Source organism: Lynx canadensis, chromosome B2 (genome assembly GCF_007474595.2).
Source record: "Lynx canadensis isolate LIC74 chromosome B2, mLynCan4.pri.v2, whole genome shotgun sequence".
NCBI lineage: Eukaryota > Metazoa > Chordata > Mammalia > Carnivora > Felidae > Lynx > Lynx canadensis.
In genome coordinates, this window is record NC_044307.1 from 47,382,349 (window position 1) to 47,403,929 (window position 21,581).

Below are 21,581 nucleotides of genomic sequence, written 5' to 3' on the forward strand. Positions count from 1 at the left end.
CTAATCAGAAACTTGGGGGAGGGTAAAGTTTAATTTTTTTTAAATAGAAAAATAGTTTTGTAAGAAATACTTCAAATAAATATCATGATTTTCTGAAATAATACCACTGTCTAGAGTTTCTGATGAAGTACTGAGCATGTATTATAGAGTTTTTAAGTATATTTAATTTTTAAAGTGAAACTGTACAAACACGCTTATAACATCACCAAATTCTTAAGTCAGGTATTTTAATGTAGTTTTAAGAAAGTACGTATCAGGGGTTGAATTAAATTGAAGACACAGTTTTACTCTTTGACCATCATTGAAACACTATTCTAGAAAAAAAGCTAACTCAAAAAGAGGATGTTACACAGATTTCTGCTTCTTTTCCAAACACTTCTCAATATCACCAAGCACTTGAACGGCAGCCTTTGGAATTCGAGTCCCAGGACCAAATACACTGGAAACTCCGACTTCAAACAGAAATTCATAATCCTGTTGAAAGAATTTGTTTAATTAATAAAAGAGACAATATTTAATTTCAAGGAAATGAAACAAAAGGGCAATAAATGCTGCCCTTTCTTTGTCCCTGATGCCCCCAACTGTCTTAACTGGTACACTAATGGCATCTGGGGTTGAAAAATTCTTCCTTCACTGGGATTGCTAATAATAGCCACTAGCACCCCTTGTACTCGAAGTCATTAAAAGAACAAAGCATACTCTGCCCCTTTTCCAAATACCCCAGTGTGTGGTATGTGGTAGGAAGTTGTATGGCCCACTGATTGAGAACTTCTGAGCCCTAAGCTGTATAATTTCTCTCACCTAAACTTTTACTACTTGTCATTATTTGTGTTCAATTCAGTATCACATTATAGGTTTGAGCTTATAAGGCTATTTATTTCCTCTAAGGTATTTTGTCTGCAACTCGTGAATGGTGATACTCTTCTTTTGGGGAGTGTTTTATTTTGTTAATTTTTCTTTTTTTTTTTTTTTGCGTGTAGTTGACACACAATGTTATATTAGTTTCAGGTGCAAAAAAGTAGTGATTCAAGTTTATACACTATGCTATGCTCACCACAAATGTAGCTATCATCTGTCCTGTTATATCACTATTATCATATTATTGACTATATTCCTTATGCTGTCTGTGTCTTTCATTACCTTGACTTATTCATTCCATAACTGGAAACCTGCATTTCCCATTCCCTTTCACCCATTTAACCCAACCCGTACTCCCTCCCCTCTGGCAACCACCAGTTTGTTCTCTGTATTTATAGGTCTCATTCTGCTTTTTATTCACTCACATATTTTTTTAGATTTCATATATAAGTGAAATCATATGGTATTTGCCCTTCTCAGTCTGACTTATTCCACTTAGCGTAACACCCTCTAAGTCCATCTATGTTGTCATAAATGGCACAATCTCATCCTTTTTATGGCTGTGTAATATTCCATGTTTTTAATATACACATACATACTCGCACACATATTCAATACAATTTGAATCTTTTTCAGTGAGACTACAGCCATATATTTGTATATAAAAATATTTAGGTGTCATAATGATTTCTTTTGAAAATGAAACCCTTCACACCCCACTGCTTCCATATCTTAGCTACTGTAAATAATACTTCAATAAACATAGCAGTGCATATATCTTTTCTAATTAGTGTTTTTGTTTTCTTTGGGTGAATGATGCTGCTTTGAATTTGGCTTTGTGAAGAAATCAGATTTTCTGTAAACAAAGATTAGCTCATTTAAAAACAAATTCTCCCATGTTGCTGTTGCTATTTGTTACTTTATTTTAAACAGTCTGAGTGAAAAGATTCCCAGGACACAAATACTGCTCCAGGCTGTAGTCTGTTTAAAAGTTGGAGTATCTGTAGCTATAATATTGAGTTTTAGGATATCCTCTAAATCCCTGATCCTTATCCACAAGGGTGATCACATATCCTAGGACATTCTGGTTTGTGCTTATTGTTGCAGTACCCTCTTTGTTTTTAGCAGTCCTTTTTCTATTGAGGTATAATTGACATTTAATGTATTAGCTCTAGGTGTACCACATAATGATTCAGTATTTGTGTATATACTGAAAAACGATCAGCACAGTAAGTCCAGTTAACATCCATCACCACACATAGCTACAAAACTGTGCATGTGTATGTGTGTTGAGAACTTTTAAGATTTACTCTTAGTAAGCTTCAAACATGCCCTACAGCATTATTAACTATAGTCATCACGGTGTATGTTACATCCCTATCACTTATTTATTTTCATAACTAGAAATTTGTAGCTGTTGACTACCTCCACTCACTTTGCCCATCCCTTTCCCCTTGCCTCTGGTAACCACCAATCTGTTCTTTGTATGTAAGAGCTTCGGTTTTTGCATTTCTTAAAGATTTGCATATAAATGAGATCATATGGTATTTATCTTTGTCTAACTTATCTCACTTAGCATAATGCCCTCTAGTTCCACCCATGTTTTCACAAGTGACAAGATCTCATTCTTTTTTATGGCCAAATAATATTCCATGGTATATATATACCACTTCTTTATCCATTCATCTGTGGATGGACACTTAAGTTGTTTCCATATCTTGGCTATTGTAAATAATGCAGGAAAAACAGAGGGTACATATATCTCTTTGAGTGTTTTCTTTCTTTTTTTTTTAAATTTTTTTTAATGTTTATTTATTTTTGAGAGAGAGAGAGAGAGAGAGAGAGAGAGCGAGTGGGGGGAGGGGCAGAGAGAGAGGGAGACACAGAATCCGAAGCAGACTCCAGGCTCTGAGCTGTCAGCACAGAGCCTGACGTGGGGCTCGAACTCACAAACTGAGAGATCATGACCTGAGCTGAAGTCTGATGCTTATCCGACTGAGCCACCCAGGTGCCCCGAGTTGGTGTTTTCATATTCTTTGGATAAATACCCAGAAGTAGAATTGGTGGATCCCATGGCAGTTCTATTTTTAATTTAAAGAATCTCTGTACTGTTTTCCACAATGGCTGCATCAGTTTTGATCCACACCAACAACTCACAAAGGTATCCTTTTCCCACATCTTACCAACATTTGTTATTTCTTTCCTTCTAGAAAGAAGAATAGCCATTCTAACAGGTGTAAGGTGATAACTCATTGTAGTTTTGGTTTGCATTTCCCTGATGCATCTTTTCATGTACCTGGCTGGCTACCTGTATGTCTTCTTTGGAAAATGTCTATTTAGATCCTCTGCTCATTTTTTAATTAGACTGTTTTTACAGCACCCTTTTTAATAGCACCCATATTTGTTCTCAAAAGTGGTCACATTTAGATGACAAATTAAATGGTCATGCTAATTATCCCCGATGACTTTGTTGCTGTTTCTTTTATTTCCTTGTAATACTCTTACAATATTATAATTCTTCAATGGTACTTAACACATCTTATTTAACTTTTCTTCTTCTAAGTCTGAACTTCTAAGGGCAGAGAACATTTCTAATCATTTTTATAATCTCAACATTTGACACATTAAAGATACCTCAAACACATCATTATTCTTGGGCAGGTGCTATAGATTTAAGATTTCATAAAAAAACTTGACAAAACAATAACAATGATCTCCAAATTGGGGATGGCCAAATGGATAAGTTATTTCATTCTATCTTTTCTAGTAATGCTAGGAACCATTTATTCTCTCATCTGACTTGTGGATTTGGAAGGTGAGCTCACCTGGAAGAGGACCGTGAAATATTGCAAATGGAGAAAGGCTTCTTGACTTATCTAAGCCTTAACACAGCCTTATAAAATATACTTTAGTGAGGGGATAAAATGTGAGAAACAAGTAGATCTGAGTAAAGGGTATACAGGTGTCCTTTGTACTATTTTTATTATCTATTAGTTTGGAATTATTTTCAAATAAAAAGTTGTTATTTTAGGGGCATCTGGGTAGTTCAGTCAGTTAAGTGTTGGACTTCGGCTCAGGTGATGATCTTATGGTTTGTGGGTTTGAGCGCCGTGTTGGGCCCTGTGCTAACATCTCAGAGCCTCAAGCCTGCTTTGGATTCTATCTCCCTCTCTCTCTGTCCCTCCCCTGCTCACGCTCTGTCTCTGTCTCTGTCTCTCTCTCAAAAATGAATAAACATTAAAAAAAAAAAAAAGTTGGTATTTTAAAACATCCTCCACTGAACTGGCCGGGAATATCATATTGCCTCCTTCATGAAAGAAGTAGGCATCACGAGGCTGCTAACCTTGCTGAAAATACTTGGAAGCCACTGCTTTTAAGAAGGTTAGAAAATCCAGACTATAGTAACATATACTGGTGAGGACAGACCATATTTATTTAATCAGGCTGCAGAAATGGTGAGCTCCACAGTGGCAGTGGCTAAGTCGGCTTGATTAACTACTATATATTAGTGCTTCCTAATTTAAAATCTAAAGGACTTTCAACTGAGTAAGTACATTATTTTATATATTTACTGAAAATAGTGAAAAAAATGTGTACATGTTGATTGCTACAATTATATTATAAAGGATACTCATATTAACACACAAGTATGTCATTACAGAAAATAATCTTTAGTCTTTAAACTCATAGGGAAAAAAAAGTGTGTAAAATACCTACAAATGTTCTGAGTAATGCAAATATCCAGAGGGTTAACACAACTTGTGTGAAATATATTTCTTGAAAATGTCATGGGGCGCCTGGGTGGCACAGTCGGTTAAGCGTCCAACTTCAGCCAGGTCACGATCTCGCGGTCCGTGAGTTCGAGCCCCGCGACAGGCTCTGGGCTGATGGCTCAGAGCCTGGAGCCTGCTTCCGATTCTGTGTCTCCCTCTCTCTCTGCCCCTCCCCCGCTCATGCTCTGTCTCTCTCTGTCCCAAAAATAAATAAAAACGTTGAAAAAAAAAAAGAAAATGTCAGCTCACTTAGATAACAGGTTTCTGTTTTTTCTCAACTCATATTTCAATTTCGATATTTTGTGCAGCTTAACTATTTTGGTTCTTAAGTTTTAATATCATGTCTAAGAGCTTAGATATTATAGACTCTAAAACTGCAATACAGATATAAGTTTCCATACACAGACAATAAAGAATAAAAGTCCTTTATATTCCCAAATAGTCAACTATATTTGTGAAAATAATAGGCAATTAACAAAGTTTTGTGTTGACTATATCACTTTAGTATAGTGTTGTTAGAAAGAATAAATAACATAGCTTGCTTGCTAGTCCTATGTTATTATCAGTGTCATAACTTCATACATATATTTTCTGATTTCATAAGTAGTATATAAGTAACTATTGTATATTCTGAGTGGTATGGAGGAAAAAAAATAGTAGACCTGAACATAAGATCATATTTCACCAAGAATTTCTGCTACTGTCTTTGTAGCATCTATCAATTATTAACTTAGAGCAATCACATATATCTTCTACCTCTGTATGTTTTCTGTTCTCAATAAAAAAAGAAAACTTGACATAATGAAAAACTGGATTGGAAACAGACCAAATTTAGATCTTAACTAATTATTTTAACTGATAGATAAGGTAATATGTGGAAAGTATCCCCCTACCCCATTAATAAATTAATTGACATCATTGATTGTTACCTAGCATTCATTTCTCCTTTTCTAACAGGATCCACATTTTTGTTCAAGAATCCACCTCTTCCCCAATCAGCCAATAATTTTCAGAACAGGCTGATTCTATTTATTTCTGAATTAGGATATTTTTGGCTCTAAGAAAACTATACCCCAATCAAATTAGCTTTAATGAAAAAGAGGTTTTATAAGACCATGTAAATGATACAGCTCTGAATTAAGGCAGTATGTATGGATGGAAACATGAAAAAAATGAACAAGGTAGCTACTCTAAGACAACAGAAGCAAGTGCTGCTGACTGGTTAACTAAAGGACTCACTTCATTACAGGACAAAGAGTGCTCACTCTATCTGTGGCGAGGAGTTGATATATGCACTGTGTGTTTACCATTCTTCTCTATTCTAGCTGTGAAATTTTATTACTTTTATCCTATTCCTTTTCCATCATTCTATACCAAATATGAAGGAAGTACATCTCTATCTAGGTTACTAGTTTGCAAAGAGGTAATTCTCTCATAAAGAGAAGCTCTGCATACTGTTAAGTTAAATTATACATAATGAATTACAAGATAGTTTGAACAGAAAATACATTGCCCACTTTTGGACTCTTACTACAATTTACTTAGTAAAATCACCAGGAAATAATTTAGATCAAAATCTACAACAATTTTATCTTTAGCAAAAGTATACAGTAAATTGGAACTACATATAAACTAATATTACTCAGGATTCCCATCATAGCACTAGAAAAATACAGGCGACGAAAAATACCTGTGGTGGTATCACCCCTCCACACATGACAAGAATATCTGGCCGTCCAAGGGAGTTAAGTTCTCTGATGAGCTCAGGAACTAGGGTTTTATGACCAGCAGCGAGCGTGCTCACACCCACGGCATGCACATCTGCATCCACAGCCTGCTGGGCCACTTCTCGGGGAGTCTAAACAATTAGAAAGTAAAGAGACATATCATCAAGTTATTCCAAAAAGTATTTTAAAACTGTTACCTAGTAAATTAGCATTCCAAGGTTTTCCTCATTAAAAGTCTTGAAGTGACTATAACCTCATATTTCACCATTCTCAAATCATAAATACCAACTCACCCAATTGATGCAATAAACAGCAGGGCTGTATCGCTTCTAGCCCTAGAATTTATCAATTAGATTTGTTACATCAAAATATAGTTCCCCCCAAAACTTTTAAGATAAAGAATATAGGCGAAATACATTATCTATTCATTACAATTTTTGAAAAATACATCTGTTGTCTTCATTATCAACATTTATTGAGTGGTGATGCAGTACAAGACAACATGTTATAGTATCTATGAAGAGGTAAAAGACCAAACATACGATTCAATGTGAAAAGTGAATCTCAGGTTTTAAAGTAGAATGGGAAAGAGGTATGTTAGCAAGATGGCACACTAAGAAGCTGCAGGACCTCCGTCTCCCACGGAGACACTGAACTGACAGCAACATATGAATCGAAATAACCTAAGAACGCTAGAAACTAGTTAAGGAGCTATAATACCCAGGCAAATGCATAAGCAAGAAAAGAGATGGTGTCAAGAAGGCTGCTTTTGACGCATTAACTGGATTTAACCAGTGTGGCATACACAGTCATAAAGGATATTTTCATGTATTCAATTATGAATTGAGTTACCCAGGACCATATTCATTCCCTGCAATGAGTCTGTAACATTTGCTCTTGATAATTTACATGCATTTAAATCACTTCATATAAAAGACACATACAAGTTTCTCATTGTAAATACACTGTAAACTGAGAAATTGGGGAAGGAGAAGGCTATCTCAGAAACCACTTGCACAATAAGCTCAAAAAAATTACCAAAATCTGAGAATTTTCTTAGTTTGGCAATATTTTAAGCCTCATAATTTCAGTGTGAAAACAAAAGATTCTACACTCTTGGTAATGAAGCCATATTCAAGAGTACCTCTAAGAAAATCACACAGCAGATTGGTAAAACCTAGTCTGTGAGAAATACAGCCTATGAAATTAAAACCATTAAGAAAATGTGCATATTGTTGATATTGAGTTGTTAAAAGTAAGAAACCTAATTGACTTACACATGATTGCTCATTCATATCATCCATGTTACCAAAACGTATTAGATTAAAATTCCACTTAATTCGGTTCCATGCTTTATGCTTAGATACACTAAACTGTATTTTATGTCAATAAATAGTGAACATTTTAAAACTTTAAATCTATTTTTTTTAACGTTTATTTATTTTTGAGACAGAAAGAGACAGAGCATGAACGGGGGAGGGTCAGAGAGAGGGAGACACAAAATCTGAAACAGGCTCCAGGCTCTGAGCTGTCAGCACAGAGCCCGACGCGGGGCTCGAACTCACGGACCGCGAGATCACCACCTGAGCCGAAGTCGGACGCTTACCTGACTGAGCCACCCAGGCGCCCCAACTTTAAATCTAATTTTAATGAAATCAGACACAGAACTACAGGATTCTACCTTCATCCACAGATAAGTTTCTCTTTTTTTAAATGATATAGTATTATATTAACAAATTTGTGGTACTAAAAGGCAAATTATATTTTTATAGATGGCATGCAATAGGGAAATAAACTTTTAGCTCTTTGAAAAGTTCTTTTAAGTGACAATTAATGACCATAGTTTTTAATTACTTTCATTTTATAAATATATATATATATATATTTCCCAAAAGCTAATTTTTAAATATTGGAAATGTATTATATTTGGTCAATATTTAAAACAAACAAAAAGCTGAAGTAAAAGGGAAGTAGCATATAAATAAAAAACTAGAATGAGAAAGTAGTCAACTTAAAGGAAGAATGAAAGCAATCTCAATATATGTATTTACTTAATTTAAAATATATTTGAGATGCTTAACAAAACCTACCTTAAATGTATTTATAAACTTACCTACGAACACAGTTCAAGGACATATCTCCATAAGTTCAGGCTAACTGAATTTCTTCTAGACACTCTAGAGTATTATTTAAAAATTCAAAAGGGAAAACTCTTATGGGAGATTCTACAAAGGGTGCGCCTCTTCAGGAAGGTTATTTCTTTACTTGTAAAAATGTAATCAATTTTTTAGTCTTCATCTTAGCTGACTCATCCACAGCATGGAATAATAGTACCTCCTTTTCCTTGAAATTCTCCTTCCTCCTTAGTGTTCATCCCACTATTCACTCCATTTCCTTTTCCTCCTTTGCTGCCTCCTTCTCTTTTTCCTTTTATTTGTTCAAGTTTTCATATTGCTACCCACACTCTTCATGAGAAGTTAAATGAGTTCTCATGGTTTCAAGTACTATTTACATACTGAGAAGTCTCAAAATCTTATTTATAATAGAGGCCTCTCTTCTATGCTCCAGACATGTATATCCAATTTACATGGCTGTCTTCATCTGAATGTTCCATAAGCTGATTCTCTTAAGCCTACCTCCATTCCCCATAAATAACACCTTTATTAAATTTTCTTCACGATCCTGGCCAACTTCTGCTAAGACCCTGACATTGCCTGTGGGTAAGGTCTGCATTGCTTCTCACTCATTACTGAACATCTTAACTGGACTCCTTGCATCTAGGAAGCTCCTCTCAATCTGCTTAAGAAAGTGATTTTCCTGGAAAGTGAGCTTTCTAAAGTATAAATTTGATTGTCACTCTACCTAGACACCTTTGGGATAATGTTCAAACTCCGTAGAATGGCATACAATTGTAATCTACACACCATCCCAAGCACTGTATTCTAATGTTACTGAACGTCCTACAGTTACCTGAAGGCATCATGCTTTCTCACAGCTCTGTACCTCTGCACCTCTGCTCAAGCCAACTCTTTTCCTAGCATGCCTTTCCCTGCCTTGCTCTCTATGCTTCCAAAGGCACAGCTCAAACATAAGTTCCTAGGATACTTGGGTAAGTTCCTTGTCCAAATGTTAATTACAGTAATTATTACTCTGCTGTGTTTACTGATAAGTAAATCTTTCTCTGTTAGGAGCCTGTAACCTCCCTGAAGACAAAAATCATCGTATCTTATTCAACTCAGAACCTAGCATCTGGTAGATGATCAATAAGTATGTAGTGGATAAAACTTTTACTATGGAAGTTATTACAAGGTACTCAACCATAGATATTTTGTAGAGAAGATTAAAGTTGTATCATTCTATAGAGAATTTCAGCTTCATTTACTTTTAACAAATTATTACCCTGTTGGGTCAAAGATTCTGTGACTAAATAAACTACTACTAGAGAGTAACTAAAAAGAAAACCTACCTATGAATCAAGCTCTCACTCTGATGGTTGATTTCCCTTTCAAAACATTTTTCATCAATCTGATGTGGGCTACCTTTCCACAAATTATCAGACAAATCTCAATAAATAGTACAATAAGATCTTTGAAAGTAATCTTCAGTTTTAGAAACCTAATAACAGTTTAGTTACTGACACTGATTTTTACAAAGTGTGAGAAACAAGTACATTAACATAAATTCTACTTCTTTCTTATTTCTGTCATAATTAACTGGATTATATGCATTCAAAAATAAATTAAGGAATTTGTGGAATTCATTTTCTTCTTTTACACCTTGAAAAACATCATCATGGTTTATCGTTTTTTTACTATTTTTTCGAAATATAAGTGATTTACTACATTCTTTTTGAAGTTATCCCAACATTTTCAGTACCTGAAAAAGAGGACCTATGTCCACATCAAAACCAAGATCGGCAAATCCTGTAGCAATAACTTTTGCTCCTCTGTCATGTCCATCTTGTCCCATTTTTGCCACAAGAAGACGAGGTCTGCGACCTTCACGTTCCATGAATTTATGAACCCTAAGAACATTTTAAAATATAATAGTTATTAAAAAAATAATAAAATAAAATAAAATACACAGTTATATGTTAATTGTCCAAAAGTAAGATATAAAATCTATAATGTATTCACAGTAAATCTTTCAAGTTTATGTAAAAATACCTTTTTACATCCATTACTCACATTTTATGAATATCTCTATTTTACATTGAGAATTCCATTAAAGCCTGGATATGCTTACCACCTTCCCTCACAGAGGAAAGTCTGAAAGATGGCCCAGCCTGTAAGCCCATAATACTTGAGAACATCACAGTGAAGACGAGAAAATGACAATTTTTTCCTTCTTAAACCAGTCTCCAGCGTATAATATGCATAAATATTTAAAAAGAAGCTTAAAAGTGCCTTTCAGAGTCATTCATACAAATGTAACTCACTGGCTGCTTTGAGCTGTCCATATTTCACCTACCCATCACAAGTGTGAACCTCTTCAAGCTGACTGCAATGTGGTGATTTCTAATGACATATAATCAAAATACCTTCTAACTTAAACCAATAAATTTACAGCCCAGATGAAAAAATACATTTGCTTTTGTTAAAAGAAAAAAAAATCCATTTTGATGACTTTCACCTTGGATGTTTTGGTATTTATCTCATCTATAAGTAGTGACATAAAAAGTGGAAAATTTGTTATAAAATTTGAGAAAAACAATAATCAGGAAGGTACATTTACACATGGAAAGCATGATCAATTTGTATTAATTTATAGTTCCTAATCATGCTTGACAATACTATTTATTGTCCATTCAGTGAGACTGATTTTAATTTACGCATAGATGGTAACCAAATTATTTATTTTCAAACATGAAAATTATTTTATAACTATATGAAAATTAAACAATTCGAATAAACTTAAGAATGTAAGTATACTATAATAAGGAGACTGAAATTTAAGTATCTGGGGGATATGAAGCAGTATCAACGCTAGTTGAACAAACATTGTTTTAATTAGAAACTCTTAAAGGGAACTATAGTGAAAATTGAAAATATTATTTTAGTAAACCTACAGACTAACGGGAAAGTCCATTCAAATGTTTTCCAAATGGTATGTGAGAAAATTAAGCCCACAACTGATTCATTGGGATTATGTTCACAGAAAAGATGGCATTCTGGTTTAAGAAATCTCATTTATTACCTCTGGATAGCAAATGATATCTCTTTACTTTCTCCAAATTCCTGCCGATAGGCTCCACTGACCATACGATCATTAGCTTTATGTTCACCAAAAACCTTTTTCATAGCATCTGTGATTTCTCCAACTGTACATCTAAAATATTAAAATAATAAAATAGAGGCTCTGTTAACATCATTATTTGAGATAAAAAATATTTACTTTAATATTCAATATAATAGGACACAATTTATTACCTAAAAAGTAGGCTATCAAAAACTATGGTATATGTCTTTCTCTCACTGATTTATTTTACTTAAATAAAAATGTTTTCTACTGCACTGATGAAAGCTTCTTTCCTCAGATTACTTATGAAAAATGATTCTGGATGCCTCTATACATAGCAATCTTTCTCCCTTTTTTTTTTTTTTTTTTTTTTTTTTTGGTACAAAAAGGTGATTTTATTAAAGCATGGGGACAGGACCCATGGGCAGGAAGAGCTGTCCTGGGATAGTAAGGAGAGACTGATTATATACTTGGGAGTTGGGGAGGTAAAGTCAAGGGGGAAGTTTCCAAAGGGATTTTCATATGCTAAAGAAGAAACACAGGGGGCCTAGCCATTGTCAACCTAAGGTTGTTTTTTCCCTCTAGCAAAGCATTAACATTAGGACAGTAGGGAATTTAACATTTTTGAAACAAAAAATGGCTGACTTAAAAACGATAAATAGACAAGCATGTAAAGATTACTGAATAATTCACCAATTAACAATACAACTAGGGCAGGGGGTGGGGGGCTTGGGGAGGGCTGGGTGGCTCAGCTGGTTAAGCATCCTACTTTGGCTCAGGTCATGATCCCACAGTTTGTGGGTTCGAGCCCTGCATCAGGATCTGTGCTGACAGCTCAGGGCCTGGAGCCTGCTACGGATTTTGTGTCTCCCTCTCTCTCTGCCCTTCCCCCACTCTCTCTCTCTCTCTCTCTTAAAAATAAACATTAAAAAAATTTTTTTTAAATACTACAGGGCAAAGAGCAAAATTCCCATTGATACTTTTTGATAAAAAGTCTTTTAGCATATTCCATTCATTTGTTTATTAATTCATTCAACATTTATTGAGTGTCTAATATAGGGCAAGCATGGTAAGTGCCAGACATATGGTGACAAACAAGACTGGGGGAGGGGGAAAAGAAACCTGCTCTCACAGAGCTTACCATCTAGTCAGAGGATACAGACAATACATATGAACTCAAATCAATTAATATGGATTTCATATGATAATAAGTACTATGAACACACTAAAAAGGTGAAATCTGGTGTCTGGAAAAGCTATTCTGAAGATAATGAAGATAAAGCTTTTGAACTAAGATCTAAATAATGAAAAGGAGAAACTGAAGGGAACATAAAGGAGAATGGAAAAGTGTTTGAAAAAGAAAATACTAAGTGCAAAGGTTCTCAGAGGTAAAAAAAGAAAACAAAACAAAAAACCAAAACATGTTCTATGTTTTAAAAATAGAAAGAAGGACACTGGGGACACAGCATAATGAAGGAAGCAGAATAAGGTTGGGTCAGAGAGAGAGGCCAGAGTCACATCTCACACAATCCTGCAGGCCATTGTAAGATTAGGTTTTAATTTAAAAGCATGAGAAACCTCTGGAGGATTTTAAACACAGAAATCACCTTATTTAAGAAGTTAAAACTGAAAAACAAAAATAAAAACAAAAACCCAACCTACATACTAGTTATCCTACCTCTTAAGTACTTAAAACATGTTAAACAAAAAAAAAGTTCATAAATAACAAAAGCAAAAATAATTCACCAATGACATCATGTATGGAGAGAAAATTTTTTGTGGTTCACTTGCTTTTCTGCATGTCCTATGAGGCAAAGTACTGACTGACCTTTATTTTGGGGTATCCATTCAAAGGTATCTATGAATAGCTTTGGAAGCCTTGCCTACCTCTGGACAAAGAGTAGTTTTGTGTACTGTCAAAAATAAAAATGTCTATGCTCGAAAATGCATCAAACTTCTCAACCTGCAAATGAGTGACATGGATTCACTACAACAGCCCAATGTCCTGAGCCAGGGGAAATACACAGGATTAATACACTCTACCCATCCTGCAGGAGGTGGTGAAGGAGGCTTAGCTGCCTCTGAAGGGCTTCAGTGGGTTTTTCTGTTATCACTTGCTGAAATTCTTGAAAGGCTGGTTCATCCTTTATCATCTACGAATACTTTTAACCCTTTCCCAAACTTTGTTAGAAAGCTTCAGTAACTGGTCACTAAACAGAAAATTAAGTACTTATGCATTAATGAACTCTAAATCAAAGTGTGTTTGATTTTTAATACACCTTTAATAGCTCCACATGCTTCCAGAATAGGCCGGCAGGACACAACTGGACCCTGGAGTATCATGAATAATGAATGCTCTATCTGCTCAAACCCTGGTGCCATCCAAGTATTGTAAATGAATAAAATGTCTTCGGTGGCCCCGCTGTTGGGCTAGCTGGCCTACCAGCTGCACTGCATCCTGCACCACATCGTGGCACGCGAGTTCCTGGGGGTGGTGAGCCCACTACCTTTCATCCCATGAAGGAAAGGAGAGGGCTTACCCATGTCTCCTGCTCGGAGAAGTTTCATGATGCCCTTGGTGAAGAACATATGTGAGTTCACTTATAATTCCTTACCATCTAACTGCTGAGATGACTGACCTCAGCTTTACTCTGGAGATGAGAAATGAGCACACACACCTGAACAGTTCTCACTACCTTATTTTGCCAGTAACTGAATTTGACAAAAATCGATCACTTCTGCTCTGTTTTGTTCATCTATCTGTAGAAATGTTTAGATGTATTTAGCTAGTTACTAGTAAGATGGACTTTCTCAAAATCTGACAAATGTGTGCTTGGTATTTTTTAAGTATTAATGTTTCATTTTTTAAATTTTATTTAGGATTAAAGCCTTGTAATGTTTACATGTTTAAAAAAACATATGAATGTCGCAAGTGCACAGATATTTAAGAAAAACAAAAATTAACTTCATTTGCACTTCCAATATTTTCTTTTAGGCTCACAAGGTTTATAGAAGCAACCTTTTATTTAAGTACACTTTGAAAATCTCAACTGGTAAACTTTTAAAAATTTTTTTTATTTCAGAAAAAGAGACAGAGAAAGAGAGAGAGACTGAGAGGGGGTCAGAGGCAAAGACAGAGAGAGAGAGAGACAGAGAGACAGAGAGACAGAGAGAGAGAGAGAGAATCTTAAACAGGCTCCACACACGAGGGGCTCAATCCCACCACCCTGAGATCATGACCTGAGCTTAAATCAAGAGTCAGATGCTTAACCAAGTGATCCACCCTGGCACCCCTAAACTGGTCAACTTCTGGTATTTGGAAATCTCCGAACTTAAATATCATCACCTCGCACGAGCTGCATCCACCGCAAGTGCCAAAATATTCCCGTCTCCACTGGCAGCACATGCAGTCAATGCAGCAAGACATCGTTCAGCCAAGCTTTCGTCCCTGCTGGATTTGACCTTATGGAAAAGGTCAAGAAAAGGGTCAATTTACATGAAAAAAAGAACAAAACAGAGATCAGGAGATTAGACACTGATATACGTCATATGGAAATTGTTCCATAATCTTAACCACAAAAACAAAAGAAAAAAAAAAGGAGAGAATAATATATATCCTAGGTCTGATATTCATTCAATTTGTTCACTTACTCATTCAATACACATTTAAAACAATACTGAATTCTGCATAGCCCTGATAAATCAGAAATACACAGGGCAATGATAAATAACACTGAAGCCTCTCCAAAGTAGTTAGTACATGCTACTTAGGCTTTACTAATGTAACAAGACATCAAAAACAAGTAGGTCTTTTATATGGAAGGCACACTAAAGAATAATAGTGACAAGGAAGAAAAAATAATAATAGATTACAACATAGAGAATATTTGTTATACATTGTTTTCCCTAGCTAACTAACAATATATTGGTAATAATATATATGTATATTGTTTTTCTTCTTCTCAAAGAGAAAGAAAGAGACAGAGATGATGAGAAATACTGCAGTGGAGACAGAAAGACCATGAAAAGCACAGTCAAAACCTTTTCCCCTCAGATCCTAGCTCTACTCTGCTCCGCCAACAATCTGCCTAAACAAAGTTACCTAAAATCCAATTTTTTACAAGTTTGCACCACCTATAAAAGAGTCTAAATATGATACTACTCAAGATGCTACTAAAATCATATAATATCTATAAGCACAAATGGATCAAAAATCTTACACTAAAGGCAAGGAAAAACCCAACTCCATTAACATTACCGAATTTCTCTCTTGCCTGAAATAAAGTTTAACACCATTTGTGGTAAATGGAACGCCTCAAGCTGTAAGGGTGCAGAGTTAATAAAAGTGTAAAGTATAAGAGGGGAGAAAAGGGCTTTTCCAAATATAATATATGTTGAGACTTTTGTGAAGACTCAAAATAAAATGATATATCCTAAGGAGGACCTTTTAAAAAAGTGATAAAAATGTGAGAGAGGAGTTATCTTCTGCTGGAGGGTGAAAATGGAAATAATGCCATTAACTGTAATAGAAAAATGGAAAATGATAGTGGTGCATGCAGTCTAACTGAACAAACTCTTATATTCTTTTCTTTTTTTTTTTTTTAGAGAGAGAGCACACTGGAGTGGGGGAGAAAGGCAGAGGGAGAGAGAGAGGGAGAGAAAGAAAGAGAGAGAGAGAGAGAGAGAGAGAAAGAGAGATTTTCAATCTTAAGAAGTTCCACGCTCAGTGTGGAGCCCGATGCAGGGTTCAATCCCACAATCCTAGGATCATGACCTGAGCTGAAATCAAGAGTCAGATGCTCAACCGACTGAGTCACCAATGTGCCCATGATTCTTAAAGAACATCTAAACAGAAGAGAGAAAAAAGTCGTACCTTAAACTATCACAGAGAAAGTAAACACAGAAACAGCATTAATGATAACTAAAGAATTTCAAGTTTCTTGTGGACCACTTTCTTGTACCATACACAAAAATAAATTCAAAATGGATAAAAGACCTAAATGTGAGACAGGAAGCCATCAAAATCCTAGAGGGACACAGGCAGCAACCTTTATCATGGCCACAGCAACTTTTATAAGACATGTCTCCGGAGGCAAGGGAAACAAAAGCAAAAATGAACTATTGGGACCTCATCAAGATAAAAAACTTTCTGCACAGTGAAGGAAACAATCAACAAAACTAAAAGGCAACCTACGGAATGGGAGAAGTTATTTGCAAATGACATATTGGATAAAGGGCTAGTATCCAAAATTTATAAAGAACTTATTAAACTCAATACCCAAAAAATAAGTAATTGAGTTAGGAAATGAGAAGACATGAACAGACATTTCTCCAAAGAAGACATACGAATGGCTAACAGACACATGAAAACATGCTCAGTATCACTGAACATCAGGGAAATACAAATCAAAAACCACAATGAGATACCACATCACACCTGTCAGAATAACTAAAATTAACAACTTGTGAAACAGTTAATTTGATGATGGCGAGGATGCCAAGAAAAGGGAACCCTCTTACGCTATTGGTAGGAATGCAAACCAGTGCAGCCACTCTGGAAAACAGTATGGAGGTTCCTCAAAAAGTTAAAAATAGAACTACCCTATGACCCAGCAATTGCACTACTAGGTATTTATCCAAAGGATACAAAAATGCTGATTCAAAGGGACACATGCACTCCAATGTTTATAGCAGCACTATCAGTAATAGCCAAATTATGGAAAGAGCTCAAATGTCCATCGACTGATGAATGGATAAAGAAGATGTACATATTTACACACACACACACACACACACACACACACACACACACACACACTGGAATATTATTCAGCCATCAAACAGAATTAAATCTTGCCATTTGCGACATGGATGGAACTAGAGTATATGATGCTAAGCAAAATAAATTAGAGAAAGATACCACATGACTTTTACTCATATGTGGAATTTAAGAAATAAAACAGATGAACACAGAGGAAGGGAAGGAAAAATAAAGTAAGATAAAAACAGAGGGGGAGGCACAGCATAAGAGATTCTTAACTATAGAGAACAAACTGAGGGTTGCTGGAGGGGAGGTGGGTGGGGGATGGGCTAAATGGGTGATGGGCATTAAGGAGGGCACTTGTTAGGATGAGCACTGGGTGTTGTATGTAAGTGATGAATCACTAAATTCTACTCCTGAAATGAATACTACACTATACGTTAACTAACTTGAATTTAAATAAAATCTAAGAAAAAAAATTCAATTTCTTGCTTTGGAAATAACAGTAATTATAAAAGCCAGAGATTAAAAGACCACAGTAGTTTCATACAAAATAAATATATAGATTATAACTATAAGAATGTTTTATCTATTTTAGTATTTCATATATTTTGATTCAGCTCAGTGAGAAATTGGCAATAAAGCTAAGATAATAATCTAGTTTCAATTAAAATAAATATATTTCATTTACAAATGGTATCTTACTAAAGTACTATTAAAATATATTTGAATTAAAAAAAAGAAAAAAACAGAAAGCAAACGATTCTTTCATAGTGGTATCAGGAACCATGGGCTAATGGAAACAAATCAGTGAGAAGCCCTGGGTTCATATACTCTGAACTTAATTTTTAGTTTTGAGTGAGTTCTATAATCATTTAAGCCTTTGTTTTAATCTGTAATTTATGTGAGGTGTTATTACAGTGAGATTTTTAATAATAACATATAAGTTTCACAGAGGCAGCTGTCTTGGTTTAAAATGAATTTGAGTCTTAGCTGTTCAATTATTTATTCTGGGCAAGTTTCTCAATCTCCCTTATCTTTAGTTTCCTTAACTTTAAAATGTTGGGAAATAATACCCACCTCATGTGGTTGTTGTAAGGATTAAACAAGACAATTTAAGGGTTTACACAATGCCCAGAAAGCACTCAAAATATGATAGCTATCATTACCTTCTTGAGTTTTTCAATCTGCTTGTTACGCACTGATGTATTATCAATCGCCAGAACATCCACAGATTCTTCTTTTTCCAATTGGTACTTATTTACTCCAACAATCACTTCAGAACCTATCAATTTCCCAGAGGAAAATAATATGTAGATTCTATTCATAAATACTTCCCTAATAGTAATGCTCTGATCATCACATACTTTGCTTATAAGCTTAATATTTTTAAATAGTATTCTTAAATCTTAATGAAACTTCAATATAGATCAGCAAATCACAACAAAATGGGGGTGAGAGGGGAAAGAACTGGTATATATCAGATCTCTTTAAGGGAGGATTTTTATTATTCTCTCAAACTATATACTTTCTCAGAGTTTCTGACATCCTCTTCTACAACTACAAAATTAAAATAATAGCAGCAAATAAAGACTTATACGGGAGAGAATTAACATCCAATAATGTTTTCAATATATTCTTGTATTCTCTTACAGCCAATAGCTTTTAACAAAAAGTACTTTTAAAATCTGTAAGTAATAAACCAGAATTATAAAGATATTTCCTTAACATAATAAGAATATATTTTGCCTCAAACTACCAGATTATTACCATTTAAAGACATCCTGCCACCCAACTCTTCTCCTTATTTCCTTTTCAGAACTCATCACAATCTATAATTATTTTATTATGTGTTCACTTGCCCATTTTCTGTCTCTTTGTTACTAAAATGTAAACTCTAAGCATGAAGAGATCATGTCTTTCCTGTTCACAGTTGTATCCCAGACATAATACAGTGCCCCAAATGGTAAATACTAAAAAAAAAAGTGTTCACTGACTGAATGAATAAATACTCCAATGCAGAGCACAATGACTAATAATACCATCTTCAAAACGCTGGAGATACCCACTTATATACATACACACACACACACACACACACACACACACACACACACGGGTATACCTCAACACATACTCTGTACATATGCTTGCCCATATGCATACATGCATGCAAAAATACAAACAGGAAGACAGATAGATGATAGATAGATAGATAGATAGATAGATAAAGAAACATCTAAGTTTCATTTTTCTATTATTTTTGTTTTATTAACTATGTATGTTATCTTTAAACAGAAATTAATATTTCTTTTTAAATACAGTACTGGATTTCACATATAAACATTTTCATTTTATCTTACCAGAATCTATTCTTGCTTGCCTTCGGGCAGCACATTCTTCAATTCGAAGTTTAGGTATTCCTTCTGCTACAGCTTTGGCCATTCCACCCATCTCTTCAATTTCATGAATAAGCTATTAAGAAAAATAGATTAATAAAACTGGAAAAGAATATAATGATATTTTTATAAACTATACAAATTTGTTACGTTACATAATTACCAATATTACTAAAATCCTAAACTATTCTAGTGGTAAGTTTAATGTTTCATAAGAAAAGAATTAAGTTAACATCAAGAGCTTTTCTATAGTTAGGAGTGCCTGGCTGGCTCAGTCAGGGGGAGCATGCAACTCTTGATCTTGGGGTGAGTTTGAGCTCCATGTTGGGTGTAGACATAACTTAAATGAATAAAATAAAAATTTTTTTAAAAAAAAAGGAAAAATGGGGTGCCTGAGTAGCTCAGTTGGTTAAGTGTCTGACCTCGGCTCAGGTCATGATCTCGCAAATCATGAGTTTGAGCCCCACCTCGGGCTCTGGGCTGACAGCTCATAGTCTGGAGCCTGCTTTCACTTCTGAGTCTCCCTCTTTCTCTGCCTCTCCTCTGCTTGTGCTGTCTCTATTTCTCTCTCTCTCAAAAATAAAATAAACATTAATTTTTTTTTTAAAGAGGAAAAATTTCCATAGAGTTAACAATATTGTACTGTATATTTGAAAGTTGCTAAGACAGTAGATGTTAAAAGTTCTTATCACAAAAAAAAAAAGAAATTGTATAACTGTGTGGTATGGAAAGTGACTAAACTTACTCTGGTGATCACTTTACAATTCATGCATATATCAAATCATCATGTTTTATATCTTAAATTAATACAATGTTATATGTCCGTTATATCTCAAAAAAGATAGAAATTATATATTTATTTTTTTTTTAAATTTTTTTCAACGTTTATTTATTTTTGGGACAGAGAGAGACAGAGCATGAACGGGGGAGGGGCAGAGAGAGAGGGAGACACAGAATCAGAAACAGGCTCCAGGCTCTGAGCCATCAGCCCAGAGCCTGACGCGGGGCTCGAACTCCCGGACCGCGAGATCGTGACCTGGCTGAAGTCGGACGCTTAACCGACTGCGCCACCCAGGCGCCCCAGAAATTATATATTTAAAGTTACTTCAAAAGACAACAGAAAAACTAAGATGTATATTCTGGAAGCACAAAACCTGTCACTCAAGTCTTAGGAGAAAACTAAAGATAACATCAATAGTCTTTATTTTTAGTTACTTAAGTTTTCATGGATACATAAATAAATACTCTTTAAGGAATGTATTTCAAAATGCAACTTCATTTTTTATTTGATCAGCACAATAATAACATAACTCTACTGCTACTGACACCAGCATACATCTAAACCTTCAATCACAGCCTTATTTATACATGAGGTGGTGGGAAAATGAATGGTGGAATGGTATATGACACAGCAGAAAGGAACAAAGTAAAACTTGTTTTTTTCCAGAAGAATTCAAGAAATTAGAATTTGTGTTGAAGCCAAAGCTAAGATAGGAAGCTAAAAAGAGGAAGACTACTTGAGAATTTAGAACTATCCCTCTCCCATTCTGTCAGGACAACCAAAGCTTACATCTGCAAAAAACAGACCAAAGTTTATCTCTGTAGAAAAGCAATGGGCTATCAAACACCAAGTACATAGAGAGGCAAGGTTAAGATATCTTGATATAAAAACCTGTATTCTGAATAATAAGATTAAAGACAAAAGGCACACAGAGAAGAGACAATACAGGATAGAGAAGAAAACTTCAAAAAATATAATATCCTCAGAAAAAAAGATTATATTCTGTATTAATGAAACAAGTAACATAACACACAAAACATAGAA

At 34.8% G+C, this 21,581-nt stretch overlaps 1 protein-coding gene across 3 annotated transcripts in view; it reads right to left on the reverse strand.

The window, feature by feature from the left end:
- Positions 1-207: 207 nt before the first annotated feature.
- MMUT (methylmalonyl-CoA mutase) overlaps positions 208-21,581 on the reverse strand; it is a 36,367-nt gene continuing 14,993 nt past the window's right edge. For all 3 annotated transcript variants that reach the window (XM_030315678.2, XM_030315679.1, XM_030315676.1), the window contains exons 7-13: positions 19,721-19,832; positions 18,527-18,642; positions 14,943-15,058; positions 11,555-11,686; positions 10,235-10,382; positions 6,322-6,489; positions 208-474 (exon numbers count right to left, since the gene is read on the reverse strand). In XM_030315678.2, coding sequence (XP_030171538.1) covers positions 346-474; positions 6,322-6,489; positions 10,235-10,382; positions 11,555-11,686; positions 14,943-15,058; positions 18,527-18,642; positions 19,721-19,832 — 921 coding nt within the window. In that variant the 3' untranslated portion in view covers positions 208-345. The remainder of the gene's footprint in view (positions 475-6,321; positions 6,490-10,234; positions 10,383-11,554; positions 11,687-14,942; positions 15,059-18,526; positions 18,643-19,720; positions 19,833-21,581) is intronic.